General features: G+C 38.2%; 1 protein-coding gene across 8 annotated transcripts in view; it reads left to right on the forward strand.

The window, feature by feature from the left end:
* Positions 1–27,591, forward strand: part of SLC4A7 (solute carrier family 4 member 7) — a 160,772-nt gene that overhangs the window by 95,035 nt on the left and 38,146 nt on the right. For 6 of the 8 annotated variants that reach the window (XM_073333411.2, XM_073333416.2, XM_073333418.2 and 3 more), the window contains exons 3-7: positions 1,652–1,795; positions 5,367–5,505; positions 7,608–7,768; positions 11,607–11,795; positions 16,241–16,597. In XM_073333411.2, the coding sequence (XP_073189512.1) occupies positions 1,652–1,795; positions 5,367–5,505; positions 7,608–7,768; positions 11,607–11,795; positions 16,241–16,597 (990 nt within the window). The remainder of the gene's footprint in view (positions 1–1,651; positions 1,796–5,366; positions 5,506–7,607; positions 7,769–11,606; positions 11,796–16,240; positions 16,598–27,591) is intronic. The other 2 variants (XM_073333420.2, XM_073333421.2) reach the window with 1 other exon arrangement.

Here is a 27,591-nt window from a genome sequence, read left to right on the forward strand (position 1 = left end):
GTGTAGAACATAGAAGATAAATACTTCTGGAAGTAGGAAAAATAGTGGATGATCTTAATAGCGTGTACCCATAAAATAATTTGCTAAATAGTCTATAACTAATGCTCCAGGGTTTAAAAGGCAGACCAACACCTTTTTCCTGGTTTCTAGACTTCCAGCTTGTGTATACAATGAGTTACTGTGTGGCAAGCTAAGATGTGAATCTACCGTGCATTACTTTGCCATGTGGTAACTCACTGTGTGGACACTGCTATAGCACAGTGAAAATCTCCATGTATGGCTCTTAGTCCCTAGTTTTTGTAGCTCAAAGGTGGTGTGTTCCTGTAAAATAAGAACATGTAAAAAGAAAAGGTTAAAAATGTTTGTCTTCAGATTTTTTTTTACGATGGATTTGATATTTATAGCACTTTTTTAGCTCCTGCTAATCTGCTGAGTTTACATATCTTCAACAACAGAATAGTCACTTCCTGTTTCTGTTGTAAAGGCAATCTTCTGTAGTACCTTTTATAGTAAGACCTGAAACATTGTGTGAACACCCATGCGTTTAGCTACATTTCACTATTTTCATTAGATTGTTTCAAAAGGAGTTCAAAATATTATTACATATGGTTAATATTCCATTATAGTCTCATATCAAGAGTGTATTCATAACATTTTTTTAGAGTTCCATCTTTCGTCAAGGCTGCCTGTATTGTCTTGATACGTAGGGCTTTGAGTCAGGAAAAAAGAAAAGATGAAGAAAAATTTCCAGTTGTTTGAAAATAACTTGCTATTGGCAATGAATGCTATAGCAGTGCATTTATTTTTTTCCTCCTTTGCTTCCTCATTCCTTTTAAGGCCAATATGCTTTGATATGAGGATACTTTGTTTAAATTTCATTAAGTTTTTGGAATAAGAAAAAGTAGTTTTTGTATTGACTGTTTGATATTGCAGGATATTGTCAAACCTGGTTGCCTAAAGTTAGTCTCCCAAAACCTTATTTCGGTAACTAATTTAAATGATACTTCTGAAAGTTAGACCAGCAGTGCTATACTGTAAATGGGGCTCAGAATTCCAGGGCATTGACACAATCAGAGAAGATTAACTACAAAATCTGAGTAGTGGATGGAACTACCTTTTGTACAGTGTATCTTGAATGGGAAAATAGATACCTGGTGAAGTGCTCTCAGTATGCTTGTTCAGGAACATTGCCAATAGTCCTTGCACTAGCCCTGCCTCAGGAGTGTTGTGGCCAGGATTCTAGTGTGATGCATCCCAACTGGCAAAATGAGGGCACCATGACATTCTCTGACTTTTCTGCCCCACCACTGGCATATTGCACAGTGACCTCAGCTGTGTAAAGCACTGCATCCCAATGTTGAGAATCAAGATTGAGTTTTCTGACATGAAAGGCTGATGTGTTCTGTAACTGGATCTTCTGTATTATGGCAAGAAAGAGCAGAGACTGCTATATGTGACCCATTCTGGGGAAGATTCTAAGTCACGGATTCTTTGAGCCCTGCAACAGACAGAAGGAAAATGAAGAGTGGTGTTACTGATGTAAAGATTCTATGTATTTGTATGTTTCTTGGGTTTTTGACATAGTATTGTAAGGCTGGGTGGGATAGTTCTTCTTACATTTTTATTGCTCCCTTTTATACTTACTTGATAGGCCACAGAGCTGTGTACATTGGTGTACATGTCCCATTTGGAAAGGAGGGCCGTCGACGTCATAGGCATCGTGGACATAGGCATCACAGAAGAAGAAAAGAGAAAGAAACTGATAGAGAAGATGGGCGAGAATCTCCATCATATGGTAAGAAAATTCTGCCTTATGGGGCTTTTTCATGTTGATTAAAGAAAAACCCCCAAACAATAGCTAATCTAGATTATTAAACCTCACTCTGTTTTCTTCACTATGAAAATATCTGGGATCAATTTAAGAGTAATTACTGTTAATAGCAGGCAGAGGTTTTGTGGCTGTGCTCTATTTAAATCACAAGTTATTTGGCTCTGTATAGGTATCTCTGGGTGAAGATCTATTTCCTTTGGTATACAGGAAGTCAGACTATATGATTCCAATGGTCCTTTTTGACATAAAAATCTATAGATTGTTTACATGTCAAGAGTCCTCTTTAGGTTTTGTGATCTTGTGTTGTTCTTCCTTGTTGCATCATTCAATGCCACCAGTAGTGTGCTGGAAGCCACATTGTGCTGTGGGCCACATTGTGCTGTATTCTCCACAGATGTATTACAATGAGTACTTCAGCCTGTCTGCTGCTTGGGGTGACCTGAGAGTGATCAAAAGCAAGGGAGTGTCCCACCTCCTGAAGTTTTTTCTACCCCCAAAGTGGCCAGTGGCTCAATCCAAATTTCCTACTGCAAATTTCTGAAGGAAATTCCAAACTTAATTTAAAAATGTTAGACTAACAGTTTGACCCAGTTTCTCTAATCCCTGATCCAGGGCCAAATTTGACTTTGGTGGAGATTATTCCTTCTGCTCCACCCCTCTTCTGAAGAGTTTGCCACTTCAGGCTTCTAAGAGAGAGCTAGGACGGGGAAACATCAAAGCCAAAAGGAAAGGCCTGTGACTCCTGCTTTTCCTCCTTTTCCCCAGTTATATTGAATACCCTGTTAGGGAGCTCAGCAAGCTCTGTGGGTAGAACCTTGTAGCCCAATCTGGGCAGGAAAGGGAGCCAAGCAAGATTGAATAGGCCAGCTCTGATCCCCAGGCTGGATGGGGTTGCTTCAGCAGGAAAAGAGGCAGGCATGACGAGAAAAGAACTGAGTATGGAACAAGCAGTTTCCTCCTCATCTCCATGAAGGGAGTGACGCCAGAAGGGTAGAGCGCCAGATGGAGGTCATGCCTGTGTCCCTAAAGCCCGCACCAGCAGCCACTCCTTTGCGGTGTTCTCACCTCCTTCTCTTCCGCTTCCTTGTGGGTTGCAGGTAGAGGCACCAAACCAAGGTGGATTAAAAAAAACCCTTTATTTAAAAAAAACTATGGATTTTTTTATTTAAATTTGATTTTTTTTAATGATTTTTTTCTTTTTAAAAATCTATTTAAAATGAAATCCGAATTTAGGCCGTAGCATATTTTGTATTAAACGTCTTATAATTTTTAAAACATTTAAATAAAAAATAAATATGTTGAATCCATGACTCTCTCAAAAAACTCCTTTGCGGTGTTCTCACCTCCTTCTCTTCCGCTTCCTTGTGGGTTGCAGGTAGAGGCACCAAACCAAGGTGGATTAAAAAAACCCCTTTATTTAAAAAAAACTATGGATTTTTTTATTTAAATTTGATTTTTTTTAATGATTTTTTCTTTTTAAAAATCTATTTAAAATGAAATCCGAATTTAGGCCGTAGCATATTTTGTATTAAACGTCTTATAATTTTTAAAACATTTAAATAAAAAATAAATATGTTGAATCCATGACTCTCTCAAAAAACTAAAGACTGCTTTTCTATGTAAAGAATGAATCAAGTCGAAAAAAAATCTAACTTCTGTGTGTTTAATTAAATTCTCATTACCATCCTAATGCAGCTTGACACCAGTCATGAACCAGAAGTCAACTATCTAGTAAATAAGCAATATATTTTTCACCATTTTCTAATGTACTAAAATGTAAAATTAATAAAAATACTAAGCTATATAATTGCTTAAATAGATCTATATAGTTATAGTGTATCATCCTAGGTAGCAAAAAGATATACCAAATCTATTATTATGGCTCTATTTAGTTGTAAATCAGCAGATTTTAATGGTTATATCAATAAATGAGTGTGATGTTATTGACATGAACTGTAACCATATAGATTATTGTTGCAACCAAGGTCCGATAGAGCGGACCCTCACTAGAGCGCACATCGCTAGAGCACGGATACGCATGTAGCGCGGTTGCAGCGATGGACACAAATTTAAATGTTTAAATTGGGATACATGGTAACGCGGCCCCCGCTTTAACACAATACCGCACATGGATCCCGAACCCCGTGTTCTAGCGAGGGTCTGTGTAGTTCCACTAAATCTTGTACAAAGGAGGTCAAATAAGGTGTCTATGGAAAGCTTGTAATTTGCTGGTTATGATTATGCTGTCTATATGTGTGTATCATTTTTGTATTTGTATTTGAAGGTATGAATATTGCCTCTGTACTTGTATCATGGAATCATAGAATATCCAGATTGGAAGGGACCTCAGGAGATCATCTAGTCCAACCCCCTGCTCAAAGCAGGACCAATCCCCAATTTTTGCCCCAGATCCTTAAATGGCCCCCTCAACGATTGAACTCTCAACCCTGGGTCTCAATGTGTTTGATTCTAAGTAGCATCAGTGAAGCACTTGGTCAGCTTCTTGAGAAAGGAGTATTCTGAGTAAGTGCCCAATCCTTTCTCTGTGACGTTTTGTTCCTTCCCTAGGAATTTTCACTTTGAGAAAATCTTGCACTGAAGATCTGTGGACATAACCCTGAGAGAGGATGGGAGAATTTGTGATTGCTTACCTGAAAATGTTCTTTTCATTGGAGAGAGGTCCGCAAATCTGGCCCTCCCTGAAAAAGGCAGATCTGTTTACCTTGCGGTTAAACTTTTCTTGTTCACCTCATGTTGAATATTATTTTTGCAAGGTGCAGGATGAGAGATTTATTTTTTTTGTTTTATGGTCCAGAGGGGCTAGTTTTGGCAGCATCTTGAAACTAAGGGGAGTCACCAGAAGGGGGGGACTAGTCCCCAGCCTTCCAGTCAGCTTTGATTTTGCCCCCTAGAGCTGCAGACTGGTGATGACCCCCACTGAGCATCTGTGGACTTATCCCTTCAAAGAAGGGAAAATTTTCACGTAAGCAACCAAAGTTCTCCCACGTGCAACCTTACCTCTGTCTGTTGAAATGGACAACCATTATAATAGTTCCATGATTTATTGTCTGGGGCTTATTTTCCTTTTTAATGTCTATAGTCGAATTGTGCTTCTCTTTGAAGAGAAAAAAATAGATATGATCTATTTTGCTTTCAAGTATGAGACTAAGATGTCTTGCCCTTTGAGTTTGTGTTGACTTTTTTCATGTTACCAATTTTGTTGTTGATGTTTGTTTTGAGGTGTGAAATTATGGCAAGAGTTTAAATATTTTTAAGCTCTTGTCATAATTTCACAAGTGTGTTAACTAGAGTATAGAAGTAGCTTATTTTCATCCTCCTCCTTTTGTTTTTAGAAACCCATTACAGGAAACCTGTATTTGGCAAACTATTCCCATCTTCTTCTGATGAGAGATTTTCAACACTCCATGTTCCAACACTCGCTCCACTGTGAGAGGGAGGATAACGTTTTAATTATTGCAAGGTGTTAACATTTCAATAGAAATATTACCTTTTAAATCATTTTTTTCCCATCAAGACACCCCATCCCAACGAGTGCAGTTTATTCTGGGTACTGAGGATGATGATGAAGAACACATTCCCCATGATCTCTTCACTGAAATGGATGAACTGTACTTCAAGGATGGGGAAGAATATGAATGGAAAGAAACTGCCAGGTGAACCAAACATAGATCTGTTTCATGTAACCTTTTCCACTGATCTTGTTTACTTTGTCCTCAGAAATCAATTTTAGGTTAGAATTTTCAAGTCAATGAGCAGGAAATTTGCCTCCCAGTTAACATTAACACCAATGAAAATTGAAAGTTTGATTCTCTGGGCCCCTCCTTGAAAATATACCCAGACCTCTGGAGGAAATTTCTTGAAGGTCTTTATTATTGCTGTGCTGACTTTATTTCCTAAAGTTGATTGAGTGTAGTGTTGCAAACAGTATAGGGATAACTGACAGTGAGTACAGATGTTCTAGTTACATAGTATTGTTTTTGCTGTGACAAAAAGTAAACAAAAATGGAAGGACAGGAAGTCATTGATACTAATTTATTGTCTTTTTCTTTTAAGAAACAAAAGAACCCCAAGCTAGGTAATAACACACACTAAACTACATTAAAAAAATGTTAATTAGGTTGCAAAGTCAAGTACTTGAAAGTTAGCATATGCCAGATTTATGGTTCTCCTGTGCAACCTTAATTTTCCCCTCCTTGTGCATATGCATTGTGATAGTCTTTTGTATCTGATATCTTTAATTACGTGATCGCATACTATCTTTTCCACAACGCACAGTTTGGACACCCAAGAGGCAGAACTAAGATTGCATGAGCATCTGTAAATCTGGCATTTCCTAACTTTTGAGTGCTTGACTTTGCAGTTTATGTATCATTTATTAGTATAGTACCATAGATATGCATAGTGATTTATAAACTAAATATTTTCGACATGTTTCTGACTCCAAAAGCCTACAATCTCTGTTTGATGGATATAAATCATACACTTAAAAGATTAACTGAGTGTGGGAATGCTCTGTCTTGGTTGATCATGCTTGGTACCTGGGCAGAGAGATGTTGGGCCACGAAAGTACTTAGGCACCTAGATTAAGGTACTTAAGCACCTGGATTTAGGTGCTGCTGCAATCCACAAAACCCCTGCTCAGCTGCTGCTTAACTCTATAGGTATCTAAACTCACTTGGCACCTAAATTCTCAGGGTGAAATTTCCTTAAGCACCTAAGTTTCCACCTCTGGGTGCCCGGCTGACTATCTCATACCCAAACCTAAGCGTGATCCATAAAGCAGAATACGTAAACATTCATTCCCTCATCTCTCATTACTGTGGGACTTGATCCAGTAGGTGTGGTCTGAGTTTGCCTACCACATTGTGCCCCATTCTGAATTCAGCTGGTGGTAGTACCTGCCTTATAACTGTTAACCCAGTGGTTAGAGCACTCACCTGGAATGTGGGAGACCCTAATCGCTGGGCTACGGGGAATTCTGACGTGGGTCTTCCGCAGTCTCTCCTATTGAAAGAGTTTCACTTTTTAGAGAAAGATGAGAGAGAGAGAGAGAGACTCTATATTGTGATGATCAGGGCACCCATCTGGTAACTGGAAGACGCAGGGTCCAGTCCTCCTGCTCCATGACTGCTTATCCAAAATGAAAAAGCTTCAGCAGGAGAGGTTGAGGGGGCCCCACATGAGAATACCCCATAGCTCTATGGTTAATGTACTGAGAGATGGGAGACTCCTGTTCAAATCCTTTATTCGCCTCAGGCTGAGCGGGGACTTGAACCTGGGTCTCCCACTATTTCCCATTGGCTAGCTTAAGCAGCTTCCTGTCTAGCAGGCTGGCTTTTGTGAATTCCAATTTTAGGCCCCTCTCTCTCCCCAAACATTGTGTGGGGAGACTAGGCACCAAACTCAGGCTGTGTGAATCCCATTGTTATTCCAGTGACTTTCTACACACCTAGCAGTTAGGCGTTGGGGTATTCAGTGTTGTGACACCTACATCCTTTTGTGGATCTGGGCTGTTGTTTCAAACATAAGAAGTGGCATGAAAAAAAGCAGAGTCAAGTATGGGAATGGATGATAGAGGATGCATTAAGGTAGAAGGATTGAGCATGGAGCATAGGGGCTGAAAGGGGGTGTAGACAGAAATAAAAGATGATATATGCAGGTGGATATAGTTTTTGTTTTGCAGCCTACTGCAAACAGAAAAAAGTCTCTTCAGTAGTAATCTGTACATATGCCATAATGTATATTTATATTTCAGGTGGCTAAAATTTGAGGAGGATGTTGAAGATGGTGGTGATCGATGGAGCAAACCTTATGTGGCAACTCTGTCTCTGCACAGTCTCTTTGAACTGAGAAGCTGTATTCTAAATGGGACAGTCATGTTGGACATGAGAGCAAACACACTAGATGAGATAGCAGGTTGTAACAAAAGTTTTTTTGAAAGACTTAATCTTTGCTAGTTTACACTAGTTTGTGACTTAAAAACACAAAAGCAGTTTACATTTAGTCTTTATATTCAGTTACAATTTTCTTTGTCTTTAAGATTTGTTTCTGCAAACTTCACTCACATGAGGAGTCCCATTGGGACATACTGTGTATGTCTACACAGTAATTAGACACCTGTGACTGGCCCATGCCAGTCAACTTTGGCTCGTAGGGTTTGGACTGTGGGGCTGTTTCGTTGCTGTGTAGACTTCCAGGCTCAGGCTGGAGCCCGAGCTATCGGTGCCTCTCACCTCACAGGGTCTTAGAGCCCAGGCTGCAGCCCAAGCCAGGAAATATACACAACAATGAAACAGCTCTGCAATCTAAGCCCCACGAGCCCTAGTCAGCAGGCATGGGCCAGCCGTGGGTTTTTCTTTCTGTTTAGACATACCCTAAATTGTCTTTGTTCTAATCTTTGGTTGGACAACAAATGTATCTTCTTGTCTCTACAGGTGAAATGTAAATATGTATCAGGATACTTGAGGGATAATTTGTACTGTGCTGTAAACTATTAAGCACTATTCAGCTGATGTTAGCTATTGCTATTAGTGCAGTTCATTGTTGCACAGCTTGATTTAAACTTTCACTTTATCAATGGTAAGAGGTGAGCTGAAACAAAACTTATGTTATTTAACTTAACATGTTGAATGTCCTCAATGGTCTCTAATTAATTCTGAGTATGTAAAAGCAGCTTTCAAAACGTTTTGCATATATATATATATACACTTAGAATAGCAAGTGGCTTTTATTTTAAGATCCTTTGGGCTAGTTTCATTCCATTTTCCTGGTATCTGTGATTTCACTGAGTGATGCATTTGTGTGACTCATAGTGGTCCTATTGCTGACCAGCAGGATCATGGGGTACCAAAAGAGGGAGGGACAAAGAGTTTTCAGTAGAATTCTCAAAATCTCCTAAGTGACTTAGGAGCTTCTGAAAATTTTACTCTTTAGCTCCTTGTATTGAGTTCTTTTCTTAGCTTATTTAGTGGGAGCATTTAGTACACACTTTTGAAGTAAATAAAACCTACAGATTTTGTTTTGTCAGATTATATTTGTCAGTGATGTTAGCGCAAAAGAACTTTCCAAGTCATCTTCAGTATTTGTTATGTTTCTAAAAAGTTCGTAAATACTGAAAGAAGCTGAGCTAGAAGATATTGAAAGACATGCATAATACTATCAATATTTGGACACACAGGTCTATTTTCCAGTTCCAGTGCAGGGTCTCAGTGACTGGATATCAATCTTTGACTTGTTGTGGAGGTGTAAAACTGTTCTGTTTTCTCATGTTGCAGACAGATTTAGTAGGTCTCGTTGGTTCCTATTCAAAACTATGAAAGGCTGAGAATCTCTCTGAGGCTGCAGAGCCATAGGGAGGGGCAGGACATCTTGCCAAGAGAAACCCTAACAACCACCACCTCAAACTAAAATTTATGTTTCTAAATACAGTCCTGTCTCAGGACTTCATTACATATATTAAGAATAAAGCCAAAGGATGGGGGATAACTTTGGCTTATAAACTATTTTGTGTGCATGTGGTGTGTGTACAGTATGTAGATCAGAGTGAGGGTTGTTCCTGTTTGCAGATCTGTAATTGAAGTGCAGACCATTGCTCATTCTTTCATACCCTTCATCTAAGTTTGAAGTACCTTTTAAAATTGGTCATGCCACTCTCACTCTATCTAACACGTGCACACAAAACCTAATGTTTCCTGTGTTAGGGGCATTCTGGTTGGGCAGATTTAGATGAATAAAACTAAGACCAAGATATATCAGATCACAAATAGGTTCACAAGAATTGCCATACTGGATCATACCCGCGGTCCATCTAGTCCAGTTTCTTGTCTCTGACAGTGGTCGGCACCCGATGCTTTGGAAAAAGGTACAAAAAAACTTATTAATCCCTAGTAGTTAGAGATTGGCTTAAACTCTGAATCATGAGGTTTAATCTCTTCCAATTTTTTTCATCATTATCTATTATAATGCTGGCTGGATATTCTTGTTGTTCATATAAATGTCCAATCTCCCTTTGAACCTTGCTAATTTTTCATCCGTAGTGCCATCCTGTTACAATGAGTTCCACAGTTTATATGTATAAATAAATAAATCTTAAAATGAATTACTTGTCTAATCTAGATTTGCTAAAACAGACTTATTTAATAGGATATTCAGGGCAATATTCTATGGCAGTGGATTTTCCTGTAAGAATAATATATTAGTTAATCTCTCTTTCCTCTGAAAGAGGAACAGATGCATATATAGTATATCCTAAAGACTATTTTTTAAAAAAATTAACATTATAGGACTCACTTCATTTGAGTATCAGAGCATCACACTATTACTAAAATTTCAGACATTGTGGGCATTTTAAAGATCCCAGGGAACTTTCTTATAAAAGCTATAATGTTAACGAAGTGTCTTCTGTAATTATATTTGGCCTACCTCAATTCCTTTTCATTTTCAGTTAGATACATATCTTAACCAGAAAAGGAGTACTTGTGGCACCTTAGAGACTAACCAATTTATTTGAGCATAAGCTTTCTTTTTGCGAATACAGACTAACACGGCTGTTACTCTGAAACATATCTTAACCAGTATAGATTGCTGTGTGTGGTGGTATGTGCTGTAATCGTGTTTATCTTCAGAGGAGACTGTGTTGCTGTGGTAGATAGTGATCCCTGCATAGTTTATTTTGTTTATAAAACATTATATCATCTTTCAATACAACAGGTACTATATAAATTTAAGTTCTTAACCTTACTAGGGATCTCAATATAAGTATTAGAAATGGTAAAATGTAACAAAAAGGTCTTTGTATTTTGCTCAAAACAGATTCATACAAATTTCTTCCAGATAAGGCTTGTGTTACTGAGTTTGTGCAACTTAAGGTGTCGGCCTAGAAATCTTTCAAGATTCTTTAAACTAGTCAGTAAAAGAAAATGCTGGTTGCTGTTTTACACAGCCATATAGGCAGATTTTCTTTCCTCAGTTTATATTTGAGGTATTTTGGAAACATGGCTGATCATATATTTTCATGTGATTAAAAATATCGAAAAACCCACCCAAATTTTGCAAATTGACCAGTTTTGCGACACTTTACATGTCATTCTCACTCTTTTGTAAAAATGTGAAATGGAAAGTCCGGTAAGGAATCTTGAAGGTTAGGGCAACTTAAAAAAAGAAAGTTTAGACATTTGAAGGATTAGGTTAGTCATTTCAACTATGTTGAAAGAACACTGAAGTTGAAAAATCAAGCACTCAGACATTAGGAAATTCCAGAATTAAGGTTGCTATGCAGAGATTTCTATCCAGTTTGTACATCAAGCCCTTGCTTGTGGTAGTTTTTGCAACTGCACTGTTTTCCAGTGAAGAGTGGTGTTTATTTGATGTATCATTGAATACACACCTGCTTTTTGTAATGAAGGCTGTAGTAAGTAGGAAGTTGAAATAAAGATGAATGACAATATTTTGTTAAGTGGTTAACAAATCTATTTATTCCTGTAGGCCTTGTATTTTAAAGTGCTGTGTGCTTTGGAAAGAATACTGTTGAATGATCCAGAGAAACATTTGCTCAAAGTGCGTAGATTTGAAGTGTTGGCCCACAATATTCTTGGCTATTTCTTTTCAGTGGATCTAGATGCACAGTTTGCCAAAGAAAATAAACATGATTCTTCATGAATTAATTTTACTGATTTTTCAGATGTGAGTTGATGTGGTGGTCTTGGGTATGCATATATTTAACTTAGATTTGATTTTAGTATTTTTCTCATGATAGATATGGTGTTGGACAACATGATTGCTTCAGGTCAGCTGGATGAGTCCATAAGAGAGCATGTCAGAGAAGCTCTCCTCAAGAGACACCATCACCAGAACGAGAAGAAATTCAGCAGTCGGATTCCCCTGGTTCGGTCCTTTGCAGATATAGGCAAGAAACATTCTGACCCTCACTTGCTTGAACGAAATGGTGAGATAAGTTGTAGCATCTAATTTATTCTAACCTGATACAAATATATATTAACACGGGAGAGGCGGGAGAAGACAGCAGATAATAGTGGATACATTTTCTGAGTCCTCCTTGGTATGTAAAAGTTGTGTGGTGGTTCTTTTGTGGAGTTGGGACATTTACCTATATTTTGCATGTATAAAGTCTTGTTTTGCTCCTTGTAACCACTATGATGTCTTGACTTACTGTCTTTATTTATGCTATAGTATGGTTTAGTTGTCTGTTATGAGTAAGGCTATGATTTAGTCATGGGTATTTTTAGTAAGTCATGGACAGGTCATGGGCAATCAACAAAAATTCACAGCCTGAGACCTGTTCATGATTTATACTATAAATACACTTGACTAAATCTTGGGGGAATCACTGCTGAGGGGCTGCTGGTGGTGGGGAGGGGGAGTGTGTGCTGCGTGGGGGGGTGGCCCAGCAATATATTCAGTTGGTCATAACACTTTCACAGGATATGTTTCAATTAATTCTATATTTTTGGAAGGTTTAAAGTCATCCTATTACCTCAGCCAGGCAAAGCTTCATGTGCATCAAGGAGTCTGACTACCGGATTATAGCTTCCAATTCAGTCTCTTTTATTTATTGTTTTAGAGACTTAATCAAGGTCTTAATGGTCAGTGAAATTTTTAATTTTTATTTTATATTAATTGTGTTCATCTTACCTGAGTGTTGCTTTCATATAGTTGTCCAAAAAGGGAGTTCATATTTTTAAATTCAAAATAATAAACTACCTCTAGCTAAGGTTTGTTTAGTATAGTAGAACCTAGGTAAAAAACATCTTCACAGGATGTACCATGTCTCCTGCTGATAACTAATTTCTGACCACACTCTGGCATCCTGATGCATTTTTTCCAGGTACTCAATTCCTAAATTCAAACATTACCACTCCAGGGCAGCTTATCTTACCTTTTATTCTTCCTTTGTGGCCTCTGCCATCCCCCCAGAGTTCTCCATCTTCTGTTTTGGATTTCCAGTCACATCCGCCTCGACATCTACTGGTTGACTTGAGAGCTTTGGCCTCATAGGGATTGAAGTATTGGGCCTGTCCGAGCCTGATTAATGTCTCTCCTTAAAATAAAGTACTTGGGTTCTTGACCATTCTGGTGCAAGATGTGTTATGTCTGCTGCCTTGGAACATGTACTTACTTGGGTTGTTCTAAGTGCTAGTGTGTGCTGAGTTTGATCTGTGCCATAGAGATATTCTAGCTCTTTTCCTAATGTACACTGAGGATTAGAAAAACTGGACAGTATCTGATGTTGGCACATACTGAAAACAGTTTTTTTGCCAGGATGTTTCACACGTCTTGGTTTCTAAAAGGAAGAAAATGGTCCTAAACTTTGAACTGATTGTGCAGACTTCAGTTGCAGTGAATAACTGATGCTTTATTCAGTATGTGTGTTGAAACTTGCAAGAAAACTGCAGAGTTCCCACTCTAAATAACACATGCCTAATCCATACATCTGCATCCCTAGAAAATAGTATTCAGAGAATTTAATACCCATGTAAGATATCTTCCTGGTCTTGAAAACAAATTAAGTTGCTTTTCACATTATGGACTACATTGGATTCTTAATTACAACATGCAAAATAGAACATTGTGCTTTATCAGTCTAATTTGCTACCGAAGCAGCAGTTCACTAGAGACTAATTTCAAATCTCTAATACTGAAAATGAAATAATTTTAAATAAGATTCAGTCTGTAGAATGCACTCTTCAGGTAAACCCTCTAAATTTGAGTTTTTTCTGTATACTTAGGGACACTACTTCTCCATTGCTCAAAAGAATGTTAGGATTGTTCCGTATGTTGGTCCTCCTTATACATTGTATACTGCACATGATAATACTGAATGTGTCTGTGTTTTTTGGTACCTGCCTGATGGTGTAATATTTGAGAGAGAGCGATACCTTCACCTCCAGATCTTTAGCAAAATTCATCATATTCTTGCTCTGCCTGAGATGGAACACCAGTCATTGTGCATGTACTCATGTACGTTTGGGGAGTTGCAGTCAGTGTTCTCTAGACATGCTCTTCCCACCTTCCCCAGGGAACCTTCCACAACCCCACCTTCCCCAGGGAAAGGGTGGGATGAAGATAGAGAACTCTTTAGAATCTTCTTCCCTGGTAGGGAAGAACAGGCACCTACCAGAAACTTGTCTCTGAGGGAAGGATGGTGACTCTATTCTCCATCTTAGAATAATGGGGAAACAAGAAGATAAAGAGAGACTGCATTGTGTGGCAAGGGTGAGAGAGAGAGAGAGAGATTTGGAGAAACCTGAGGTTAAGTAGATGAATGAGATTGTAATAAAATAGATCAAGGAGTAGTATAGTTTGACACTTGTACATTTCACTCCAGCGCAAACAGGAGACACTTTGATCTAGAACGTAATACTCCCAAGGGAGTTCTGTACACCTGTGCAATGCAGAATTTGTGCAGAATTAATGTTCCCCCACCACCACCACCAAAATGGGCTGCAGAGCTGCTGGATCCAGCAGAGCCCAGCTCCCTAGCTTGCAAATAAGACACTGCCAGGGGGACGGGGAGGTAGCTGAAGGTTTCCTGGCAGCTGCATTTCCTGGCACACCCTGAAGGAAGGAGGCGGCGGCATGCAGGAAACTCCATACAAACCTGGGACCCAGCATCAGGCTGTTTCTCCCTCTGGATTCCTGGGCTCTGAGAGGGAGGGGGTGTGAGTGTTTGTTTGGAATGGAGCGGGGGCCCCATGGCTGAGCTCGGAGGTCAGGGGAGGGTACGAGTGTCTGGACTGGGGTGTGTGGCTGAGCTCGGGGGGGGGGGGGGGGAGGGTGTCAGTGTCTGGACTGGGGGGTGTGACTTGGCTCTGTGGGGTGAGGGTGCGAGTGTCTGAGCTGGGTGGTGCCCCATGGCTGGGCCCTGGGTGGGGAGGGGAAGGGTGCGGGTATCTGGGCTGAGAGGGGGCACCCTGCAGCTGAGCTCGGGGGAGGGGGAGGTGGCAGAGAAACAGGAACTGGGTTGTCGTAGGGGTTCTTTAATTCTCTACTTCTGGGCAAATTTTTTTTGTCTGTGTTACAGACATAATTTTTGACAGGTATTTTGAAATAAATTACCAAAATAATTGAAACTGGCATGATTATGTAGTGTTATTTTGACAAATGAAATATGCAGAATTTTGCAGAATTTTTAATTTTTTGGCACAGAATTCCCCGAGGAGTAACATAAAATAGGCTGCTGCAACCTATATTAAGTAGCAGCTACCCTTAATTTTTTTTAAAAAATGGAGTATTTCAACTATTATATTGTTATATGATGATGTGTTATGACTTGACATGGTGTCATATCATGCACCACCACTACTACAAAGGTGTAATGAAATAATGCAAAAATTATAAACGTAAAAATAATGTTGAAACTTTTGTTTTTAAATGAAGATTTTGAATTTTTTTCCCCCAAATAAAACTTTGGGGAACTTCCATTTCATGGAAAATTCTGAAAATGTGTTTTCATTCTGATATGTAATGAAAACGAATTGTAAAATGTCAACATTAAGTTTTGGCCGGCTCTAAATATGATAGCATCTTATGCTATGAACAAACAACTGACAGGAGTGATGTCAGTTGCACTACACCTTTTAGTGCTAATAGATTGAAATTTGGTCCCTGACCAAATGTTAGTGAATGCAAATGATTTAAGATATTCTGCTTCAGGTTAGATTTAGTAGGTTATTTTTAACTTGGAAACCTGTTGCCTGCCTTTGTCCTCGACAATAAGTTTTACTGAAATATCAAATATTAACTATTTCCTTCCTTCCCTGTACAAGCTTTTATGTAGTGCTTTACAAAGAGTTTCATTATCCCCATTTCACAGATGGGGAGACTGAGGCATAGAGAAGTAAAATGACTTGAACAAGCTGTCCCAGCAGGCCAAGTAATTATATTTAATTTGTGGTACAAATGCTTCAAAATCTCCTGACCTGACCTTGTCACAGTAGCATTATGTCTTAGCCTAGTAAAAAAGCTTCCAGTACAAATGGTATATAGTAATATCTGAATTTGAATTTTTTTCCTTTTTAACATCTAGTGAAACAATTATTTTAGATGTCAATATTTTAGGATCATATACTAAATTCTTATTGGACCTTTTTTAAGCAATTACTGGTCATATCCTTTTCTCCTAAATCCCTATTATGTGCTAATTGGTACTTGTCAGTAAGGTATCTGCTGACTTTTCTAATATCTAAAAATCTTATTCACTCTTGCATCTTGCTTAACTCTTATCTCACCTGCATGAATGTGACACTTTTTGCTCTTAAAGGTTGTATTTTACTGTGTAAATTGTACATGCATAATTTGTCTTTTTTAAGAAAAAGCTTGTTTCCCTGCTGTAAACTTCATTTTGTGTTTCATTTATTTGTTTTATCTCAGGGGAAGGCCTTTCAGCCTCCCACCACTCTTTGCGAACAGGTCTCTCTGCTTCAAATATTTCCCTGAAAGGAGAAAACCGTTTGTCCCTTCTTCTCCATTATCTTCTTCCTTCTTCAAGAGCTGGAACCCCGGCAGATTCAAGGTGTACAACCCCACTACCTACCCCTCAAAACACACCACCCTCCAGTCCTAGCAGCGGCCGCCTGGCAACCACAAGTTCCCAGCCGAGTCAGCTTCAGGGCAAGGAACTGCTGGTGTCACCTGCCAGTGATGATATTCCCACAGTAATAATCCATCCACCTGAGGAGGATTTAGAAGTTCAGGAAAAGAAGACAGAGGATAATATTAACATACCAGGCAATTATCCAAACTTAAACTGTCCATGTGTGATGCTCTCTGAATCCGGATCACTTGCATTGCAATGTTGAGCACATAGCTTGAGCATAAATGAGTAGTATTTACAACTGTTACCTCTGTCTGCATGTTTTATTTCTTCTGAAGTGTGATTGTTTCTTATACAGCATAATAGATCTATTCCAAAGGTTTTTACTCCTAAAAAGAATTAACACAAACATTGTTGAAGTTCACTTATTTATAATGCATTTTAACTCCTTGAACCAATGAAAAATAGAATTTTTCATACTTAACCTTTTTTATTTGTCTGATTAACAAGGAATGTTTGTGTTTTTGTTTCAAAAATAAGCAATTTTTAAATAAAATTGACTTTTAAATAGGGAAGATGTCAAAAATGGTGGCCTTTTCCTTTCACTCACCTTGAATCCATGTAAATGAAGATATTAATTTAGTCCTTAAGTGTGGTGTGTGGTTTAAAGACATGGAACATGCTCTGAAGTATTTATAGTCTAAATCAGACATGTTACAACATGTGGATAAGTAATGAGCGAAGGTAGGTGATAGGAAGAAACAAGGGTTACAGTTACAGAGTTAGGGTAGTAATTTAGTCAGTTGTGTTTTTGTGCCATGATGGATTTTGTTTTTAAATACTTTCTCTTAGGCTTTAGCTTAAGTTTATATTATAAAAATCTCAAACTGTTATGAACAGAAGTAGTCAACCTTAAAACTGGCATATCCAGCATTTCTACAATTGGTGCCAGTGAATTTTCCAGTGGTGCATTATCATGGTGTCAAATGCTTAATGACTGTTGGGGGAGAACAGGTGGAGTGTTGTTTTGTTTGTATTTTTAATTTGCAGAGTATTGTAAATTAGCTATCAGTAGCAGATCCTGTGATGTTATTGGTCTGTGAAACACTTCGAAGCTGTTTAGCGCGTGTAAAAAGCATAATACATATGACAACACTGGATATAAGAGAAAAATATTCCTTTGAAAATGCCTCATTAATATGTTGAGTAAGCGTTTGTTTTTTATCCCAGAAATCGATTAATAATATTTGAGTTTTTCTATCATGTCTTAGCATTAGAGCCAATTGGAGGCTGAAGATTTTGGCAGTTCTTGTAGTTAACTTGTAACTGTTTGAAGAGGTCACTTTTCTCTTTGCCTCCAAGTGCCTTCGGGTTTTTTTCTTTGAAAATGACTGAACACCTTACCAGGAAAACAGAAAATGTTCAAAACGTGAAACTGTTTATGCTCACCATTCTGAAACTGATCTCCATTTGCGTGGATTTGGACTGCTGTAACTCAAATATTTGACCAGGCACAATCTCCTTGATGATCTTCCTTATTATCTAGTAAGAGAAAATTGGGAGACAGATATGACTCTCCAACCAGACTGGCTATCTAGCACAAACCCTTTGTCTCTGGGCATCTTGAAAAAACAGATCCGTCCCATTACCTGGCCAGACCTGAGGTGAGTGATCCTGGCCCAGCCAACCCTATCTATCCATTTCTAATACAGGCCCAGGTTCAGGGTAACAAGGAGAAGGAAGTTGAAGAGGCATGTGCTGGAGGGAGTAATCAGTGTCAAATTTCCTGGTTATCTGCTTTTCCTCTTTTTTCCACTGAAGGGTAGTGAATATATTAAGCTTCAGAGAGTAAACAGAGCTAAATCTGTCCTAACACCAGTGCTCTGAGTCACTGAACAAGGCCTTTCCTCCCTTCATAAACAAAAAGAAATCTTGTCCTCTGCCTCCTTAATACAGAAAAACACTTCTAATGAACAGAATGTTCATATAAAGATCATTCTCCCCCTCAAATCCAAGGATGATTTTATATTTTTCGTGGAGAAGGAGGAGGATGACTCTGCCAGCATTAAACAACTGGATATGGTTAATGGCTCTGCACTAAAGACCACAGCCTTCACTTTGGCATCTCTTCTCTAATGAGACAAAATGCCATACGCAGTCCTGTAGAACCTGAGAGAGACAAGTGAAGATAAAGCTGTCCAGCTGAATCCAAGTCCATCTTAAATTGATTCTAAGCCTCAAGGAGATGTATTCCCATATTTATAAAGGAGAAATATGAAGAGGATGATCTCCCAGTTCCTCTGGCTGTATATACTCTGGTCTCTTTTTGTCTGATCCACTGTTTAGAAGTGGATTATTTGTTTTTCTGGACCCACCAAAAATCCAATATTAACATAGAGATGCCCTCGAGAAGAGTCTCTCAAACTCTGGTCCATGGGCTACTGCTGGTCTGGAGCCTTTCTTAAGAACATAAGAATGGCCATACCGGCTCTGACCAAGGGTCACTCTAGCCCTGTATCCTGTCTTCTGACAATGGTCAATGCTAGATGCATCAGAGGGAATGAACAGAACAGGGCAATTGAGTGATTGATCTCCTGTTGTCCAGTCCCAGCATCTGGCAGTCAGAGACTTAGGGACACCCAGGACGTGGGGTTGTGTCCCTGACCATCTCGGCTAATAACCATTGATGCACCTATCCTCCATCAACTTATCTGATTCTTTTTTGGACTCAGTTATAGTTTTGGCCTTCCCAACATCCCCTGGCAACGAGTTCCACAGGTTGACTGTAAGTTGTGCGTGTACTTCCTTCTGTTTGTTTTAAACCTGCTGCCTATTAATTTATTTGGGTGACCCATGATTCGTGTGTTATATGAAGGGGTAAATGACACTTCCTTGTTCACTTTCTCCACACAATTCATGATTTTACAGACCTCTATCAGACTAGCTCCAAACAACTCAATCAGGCATCAAAGCATTCTTTCAAAAATTAAATATTACAGTTAATTTCTTAAGTTTGATATTTAGCTTTTCAATTTTTCTTATACGATCAATGTTTCTCCTATGAAAAGGCAATTCAGAATCAGTGTTTCAGAAATGACCATGCTTTGGAACTACTGAATACCGAGTTCCACAGATTGGGGGCAGAAATAGCCAAAATAAATACCAAAATCATTGTCTTTGGCTCTGCTGCCATCTGTGCTGGTAAATGAGAGGGGAATGCAAACTTTTCATGAGTGGCTGTGGACAACAAAAATAAGAGAACAGGCAAATATTTGTATTTCCTTGTTTCCGAGGCTTTGAAGTGTGTTCTGCTCTATATTCATTTTATTTTAAATTTAATTGATAAAAACATAAATTGTAACACTTAGCTAATTTAGAATAGCTTTGTCCTGCAATTCCATAGCATCCGATTAATTTACTAAAATTTTTATAATTGCAAACCTACAAGTATTTCTTCTAGAAAAACTCATCTAGTTCTTTGCTTCTTTAACAGGCTGTGTAGTGCTAGGAAAACACACTCCCTATAGATATCTTGAATGTTTAATTTCTTTAAGAAGTCTAGAATTTAACTCTATTTAAAAACAAATAATTCACCTTGTAGTATTCAATATATGCGCATGCAGTTATGGTAGGACAGTTAGCATGGAAGATTTGGATGAGTCCAACTCAGTGCCTAAAGCAGGTCCAGTTTACACTGTGATGTCAATGTATGTCTTGTCTTGATGTTGATCTCCTCTCTCACTGAGGCAGAGGTTGAGGTGGAAGGCTTCTTGGATCTAGTTCTTGATTAACAAATGGGACCTCCTTTTTCCACCAGCAGTCTGAGTCTAGTACTGGATTAAGTCCAATAATGAATGAAGTCTAAATAAGGAAAAAGTTTTTAAAAAATACTTTAATTTGATATTTCTTTTAGATGGATTTTGTAAGAAGACAGAGAAGAATCACTATATAGGGCTTTATCCAACCTCAAATTGCCTGTGTCACAGAGCCTGTGGAACCTCTATAGAAGCTGCTCCATATTTTGTGGGATTCTTCCCCATTGGAAGTACCTTACTTAGCTATACTAGGAATCCCCTTCCACAGAGTGGAAGTGGTGCAGCTGCTTTTCATGATGACATCTAGAAAGGGGCTGGGCATGCACAGTGTTTTCCTCAATATTCCAGCATGGGGATAAATGAATTTTTCTGTGTCTGACAGCCTGGAAAACAAAGGACAAGTGTCTTCTATGTGGGAGAGCTGTTATTGGGCTAGAGCTAATAGATCGGGGAAGAGAGAGACAGGAATTGTTCCCTCACAAATGGAGATTGCATGGGAGAAAGCCCTCGTTCTGGTGATGGAAGGGGGCTGGAAAACAATTTAAGGCAGGACAGTGACCTGCTTCAACAGTGTGATGCAATTTTTGAGAAGCCCTATCAACAGGGTTTTTTATTCAATGTTTTTGATTGTCTGTGTGCCCCAGAATCCAAGATGGTCTTGTAGGCTGGATAGAGTATATATAGATATGATATATTTATATATGTAGATAGATATATAACTAGCATGTAGAGTGTTCAGTGTGTCAAAGTATGGCTGAGCTGCATCGTATCTCTGTCTTTTCACAGACGCATTAAGAACTTATACTCGTCATTTACTTTAACTTGGTAAAAGTAAATCAATCTGACATTAAAACAAAACCACAATAAAGTAACAAACTACTAAACCTATTGGGAATCTTGCCTGAGTAAGGAGTACAGGCTAACTCCTAAGTGAGCAATTTAAACCATGAAACAAAGGGAATTCAAAATTAAGCATTGTGAGGAATTAATTTTCAGCTTTGAGTTAAACTCTTTAAATAAAGAGAATGAAGATGGTTGCTGAAAGGAAAACCTTATCCGTTAGGGAGGTTAGTTGAGCTTATCGTATCAAAAGTCTGAGAAATAGGATCAGAACTTGGAAAATAACCAATGAGATACAACAGATGTCACCCTTACAAATATAATTACAGTGCAGTAAATGTCTACCAAGAGGATCATATTTATGCCATGAGTGAAAGGACTGTTTTCTATCATGATTTCTACTAGAGTCCTTTTGAATTGGAAATACAGAATTACCTCAGAATTACAAACACCAGAGTAACGAACTGACCAGTCAATCGCACACTTCATTTGGAACTGGAAGTACACAAAAGGGAAAGCAGTATTTTTCTTCTGCATAGTAATATTTCAAAGCTGTATTAAGTAAGTGTTCAGCTGTCAAGTTTTGAAAGAACAACCATAAGGTTTTGTTCAGAGTTATGAACATTTCAGAGTTACTAACAACCTCCATTCCCGAGGTGTTCGTAACACTGAGGTTCTACTGTATGCAAAATATAAATTAAACTTAAGCGAAACACTTGGTCCTAGGCAAATAATTTGAGACATTTGAGCCCAAACTATTTTTTTTTTTAAATGGAGGAAAATGTATGTAGACATGCTGATGGACTCTTCAATATTGAGCTTGTGATATAGTTTGTGAATGCAGCATAATTTAATTATGTTGCTTAAGCCACAAGAAACCAATTTATTTTTATTATGTGTTTTCTAGCACTGGTTGATTTTAAAAACAGCAGAAAAACTATGAAAAATTTTATGGAAATGCTTCCATTTTTGTTGCCACTTTAGAATGCTGGAATCTTTCTGACAGTATTTTTAAATTGAGTTTGCTTCTGTACTTTTAGTAAGATTGTGAAAAAGCAAAATCTAATAATCCTTTGTATTTGAACGGGATAGGGATTTCTGTATTAGCACTAAGACTTTTTGAACCTGGGCTGTAAATAATTGGAGAAATTCTGACTTCAAATCATAAAAAGATCAATATTATCCTAATGCCAAAACTGAGAAATGGGCAAAATGGCAATTTACAGTTACTGTTTATGTGTGCACCTCAGTGAATCAAATTCAGAGTACCAGTTCTGTGAACTTGGGAAGGTTGCAGTCAAGTAACTTTTGTCCCTTGCTCTGGCCCTGAACACCCACAGAATTTACATATTACAGATACTCTGGATAGGACAAGGGAGTGTGGGCTGTGAGATTATTTCCCCACCTTCCTCCTACTCTGCTATGTATCAGTTTTAGGGATTAATTGATTTCTTGCCATGAAAAATCTGCATTGGGGCATTGATGAAAAAGAGAAGAGGGCATGAATTTGGCCTTTCTGTATTTACCTGAACAGGTTTTGTTTTTTCCTCTCATGTACTAAGATGTAGACTTCCTATTTTCTCCACATAGCAGGTATATTGCATCCCTGTTTCAGTTTTATAAACCCTCCCTAAAAAATTGAGTTTTTTCTACTAAATGTGATTCATGGGTTGGATTGATGGGTTATGAGTTGTCTCCTTTTTGGTGAATAATATATATTGCAGAACAAAAGGGAAGAATGTGATTTTGCCATTTTAGTTGGCTGAGATTGGCATTTATAGTAGTAGTTAATTGCTAGCACAGTACAGGTTTCACAAAGAAAATTAAAGCCTATTTAATATCATTGTTTTTGTTTTATTAGAATGTCTTAAATGTTTATAAAATGGAAGAATGAGAATTTGCAGTCTTACCGCTAAATGATGATAGAACTTTTGGTTCTGACTCTTCTTTGGAATAGCTATATAGGATCAGATTTTTAGAATTCGGCTGTCTCTGGAAAAAAAGTGAAACAGGTAAAAATGCCAAATGATAAACTTATAAGGAGTTTAGGCCTGAATTGACTAGGCAAATGGTTGTGTTTAGATCAGGCTTAGCTAACATGAACTATTTATACTCCAAAGCTTTTTCTAGTTTAGTCAAAGTCTTAGGCCTTGGCTAGACTGAGACTTAAAGGTGTGATGTTAGAACATATTAGCTAACGAATTCTAATGTGTTTATTGTATAGGCAGGGCAATGTATTCTTTAATGTGTGGCATAAGATGGTTGAGTTAAAGCCTAGAGGGAAGGCTCAGCTTTAACTCATTCAGTTTAGCATATGTTAAAATATTAGGGCTGTCAAGCGATTAAAAAAATTAATCGCGCAATTAAAAAAAATTGTGCAATTCATTTTTTGTTTAAACAACAATAGAATACCATTTATTTAAATAGTTTAGGATGATTACTACATTTTCAAATATATTAATTACAACACAATATAAGGTGTAGAGTACTCACTTTATATTTATTTTTGATTACAAATATTTGCACTGTAAAAAACAAAACAATTATTTTTCAATTCACCTCCTACAAGTACTGTAGTGCAATTTCTTTACCATGGAAGTTGAACTTATAATGTAGAATTATGTAAAAAGAAAAAGGGTGGGGCATTCAAAAATAAAACAATCTAAAACTTTAGCGCCTACAAGTCCCTTCAGTGCTACTTCTTGGTCAGCCAATCACTCAGACAAACAAGATTGGTTACAATTTGCAGGAGATAATGCTGCCTGCTTCTTGTTTACAGTGTCACCTGAGAGTGAGAACAGGTGTTCACATGGCACCGTTGTAGCTGGCGTTGCAAGATATTTACATGCAAGATGCGCTAAAGATTCATATGTCCCTTCATGCTTCAACCACCATTCCCGAGGACATGCTTCCATGCTGATGATTGGTTCTGCTTGATAACAATCCAAAGCAGTGCGGACTGACACATGTTCATTTTCATCATCTGAGCCAGATGCCACCAGCAGAAGGTTGATTTTCTTTTTTGTGGTTTGGGTTCTGCAGTTTCCGCATCAGAGTTTTGCTCTTTTAAGACTTCTAAAAGCATGCTCCACACCTTGTCCCTCTCAGATTTTAGACGGCACTACAGATTCTTAAACCTTGAGTTGAGTGCTGTAGCTATCTTTAGAAATCTTACATTGGTAGCTTCTTTGCATTTTGTCAAATCTGCTGTGAAAGTGTTCTTAAAACAAACATGTGCTGGGTCATCATCCAAGAGTTCTATAACATGAAATATATGCAGAATGTGGGTAAAACAGAGCAGGAGACATAATGCTCCCCCCAAGGAGTAAAGACACAAATTTAATTGACACATTATTTTATTAACGAGCATCATCAGCGTGGAAGCATGTCCTTTGGAATGGTGGCCGAAGCATGAAGGAGCATACGAATGTTTAGCATATCTGGTACGTAAATACCTTGCAATGCTGGCTACAAAAGTGCCATGCGAACACCTGTTCTCACTTCCAGATGAGATTGTAAATAAGAAGCAGGCAGCAGTATCTCCCGTCAATGTAAACCAACTTGTTTGTCTTAGCGATTGACAGAATAAGAGGTAGGACTCAGTGGACTTGTAGGCTCTAAAGCTTTACAGTGTTTTGTTTTTGAGAACAGTTATGTAACCAAAAAAAAATCTACATTTTTTATTTACACTTTCATGATAGAGACTGCACTTCAGTACTTGTATGAGGTGAATTGAAAAATACCATTGTTTTTATCATTTTTACAGTGCATATGTTTGTAATAAGAAAATAAAGTGAGCACTGTGCACTTAGTATTCTGTGTTGTAATTTAAATCAATATTGAAAATGTAGAAAAATATCCACAAATATTTAATATATTTCATTTGGTATTCTGTTATAAGCGCGATTGATCGCGATTAATTTTTTTGAGTTAATTGCGTGAGTTAACTATGATTAATAGTTAATAGAGGAGGCCTGGGATTATTTTAAATTAAAGCTGCAGAAGCTATCGGAAGCCTGCATCCCAAGAAAGGGGAAAAAATTCATAGGCAGGAGTTGTAGACCAAGCTGGATGAGCAAGCATCTTAGAGAGGTAATTAAGAAAAAGCAGAAAGCATATAGGGAGTGGAAGAAGGGAGGGATCAGTAAGGAAAGCTACCTTATTGAGGTCAGAATATGTAGGGATAAAGTGAGACAGGCTAAAAGTCAAGTAGAGTTGGACCTTGCAAAGGGAATTAAAACCAATAGTAAAAGGTTCTATAGTCATATAAATAGGAAGAAAACAAAGAAAGAAGAAGTGGGACCGCTAAAAACTGAGGATGGAGTGGAGGTCAAGGATAATCTAGGCATGGCCCAATATCTAAACAAATACTTTGCCTCAGTCTTTAATAAGACTAAAGAGGATCTTAGGGATAATGGTAGCATGATAAATGGGAATGAGGATATGGAGGTAGACATCACCATATCTGAGGTAGAAGCGAAACTCAAACAGCTTAATGGGGCTAAATCGGGGGGCCCAGATAATCTTCATCCAAGAATATTAAAAGAATTGGCACAAGAAATTGCAAGCCCATTAGCAAGAATTTTTAATGAATCTGTAAATTCAGGGGTTGTACCATATGATTGGAGAATTGCTAACATAGTTCCTATTTTTAAGAAAGGGAAAAAAAGTGATCCAAGTAATTATAGGCCTGTTAGTTTGACATCTGTAGTATGCAAGGTCTTGGAAAAAATTTTGAAGGAGAAGGTAGTTAAGGACATTGAAGTCAATGGTAAATGGGACAAAATACAACATGGTTTTACAAAAGGTAGATCGTGCCAAACCAACCTGATTTCCTTCTTTGAGAGAGTAACAGATCTTTTAGATAAAGGAAACGCAGTGGATCTAATTTATTTAGATTTTAGTAAGGCGTTTGATACTGTGCCACATGGGGAATTATTAGTTAAATTGGATAAGATGGGCATCAATAGGAAAATTGAAAGGTGGATAGGGAATTGGTTAAAGGGGAGACTACAACGGGTCCTACTGAAAGGTGAACTGTCAAGTTGGAGGGAGGTTACCAGTGGAGTTCCTCAAGGATCAGTTTTGGGACCAATCTTATTTAATCTTTTTATTACTGACCTGGGCACAAAAAGTGGGAGTGTGCTAATAAAGTTTGCAGATGATACAAAGCTGGGAGGTATTGCTAATTTAGAGAAGGACAGGGATACCCTACAGGAGGATCTGGATGACCTTGTAAACTGGAGTAATAGGAATAGGATGAAATTTAATAGTGAGAAGTGTAAGGTCATGCATTTAGGGATTAATAACAAGAATTTTAGTTATAAGCTAGGGACGCATCAACTAGAAGTAACGGAGGAGGAAAAGGACCTTGGAGTATTGGTTGATCATAGGTTGACTATGAGCTGCCAATGTGATATGGCTGTGAAAAAAGCTAATGTCGTCTTGGGATGCATCAGGAGAGGTATTTCCAGTAGGGATAAGGAGGTTTTAGTACCGTTATATAAGGCACTGGTGAGACCTCACCTGGAATACTGTGTGCAGTTCTGGTCTCCCATGTTTAAGAAGGATGAATTCAAACTGGAACAGGTACAGAGAAGGGCTACTAGGATGATCCGAGGAATGGAAAACTTGTCTTATGAAAGGAGACTCAGGGAGCTTGGCTTGTTTAGCCTAACTAAAAGAAGGTTGAGGGGAGATATGATTGCTCTCTATAAATATATCAGAGGGATAAATACCAGAGAGGGAGAGGAATTATTTAAACTCAATACCAATGTGGACACAAGAACAAATGGATATAAACTGGCCACTAGGAAATTTAGATTAGAAATTAGACGAAGGTTTCTAACCATCAGAGGAGTGAAGTTTTGGAATAGCCTTCCGAGGGAAGTAGTGGGGGCAAAAGATCTATCTTGCTTTAAGATTAAACTCGATAAGTTTATGGAGGAGATGGTATGATGGGATAACATGGTTTTGGTAATTAAATATTCATGGTAAATAGGCCCAATGGCCTGTGATGGGTTTTTAGATGGGGTAAGATCCAAGTTACCCGGGAAAGAATTTTCTGTAGTATCTGGCTGATGAATCTTGCCCATATGCTCAGGGTTTAGCTGATCGCCATATTTGGGGTCGGGAAGGAATTTTCCTCCAGGGCAGATTGGAAGGCCCTGGAGGTTTTTCGCCTTCCTCTGTAGCATGGGGCACGGGTCACTTGCTGGAGGATTCTCTGCTCCTTGAGGTCTTCAAACTACAATTTGAGGACTTCAATAGCACAGATATAGGTGTGAGGTCTTTTTTAGGAGTGGTGGGTGAAATTCTGTGGCCTGCATTGTGCAGGAGGTCGGACTAGATGATCATAATGGTCCCTTCTGACCTAAATATCTATGAATCTATGAATTGACAGCCCTATAAAAATATATGTTGCTGTGTCTTTACTAGATTATTTCAAACATGTTAGAATCCATTAGCTAACGTGGTTTAACATCACACTCCTAAATCATAGTCTAACCAGGGCCATAGTATACATAGGGTAA

This window comes from Lepidochelys kempii, chromosome 2 (genome assembly GCF_965140285.1).
Source record: "Lepidochelys kempii isolate rLepKem1 chromosome 2, rLepKem1.hap1, whole genome shotgun sequence".
Lineage (NCBI taxonomy): Eukaryota > Metazoa > Chordata > Testudines > Cheloniidae > Lepidochelys > Lepidochelys kempii.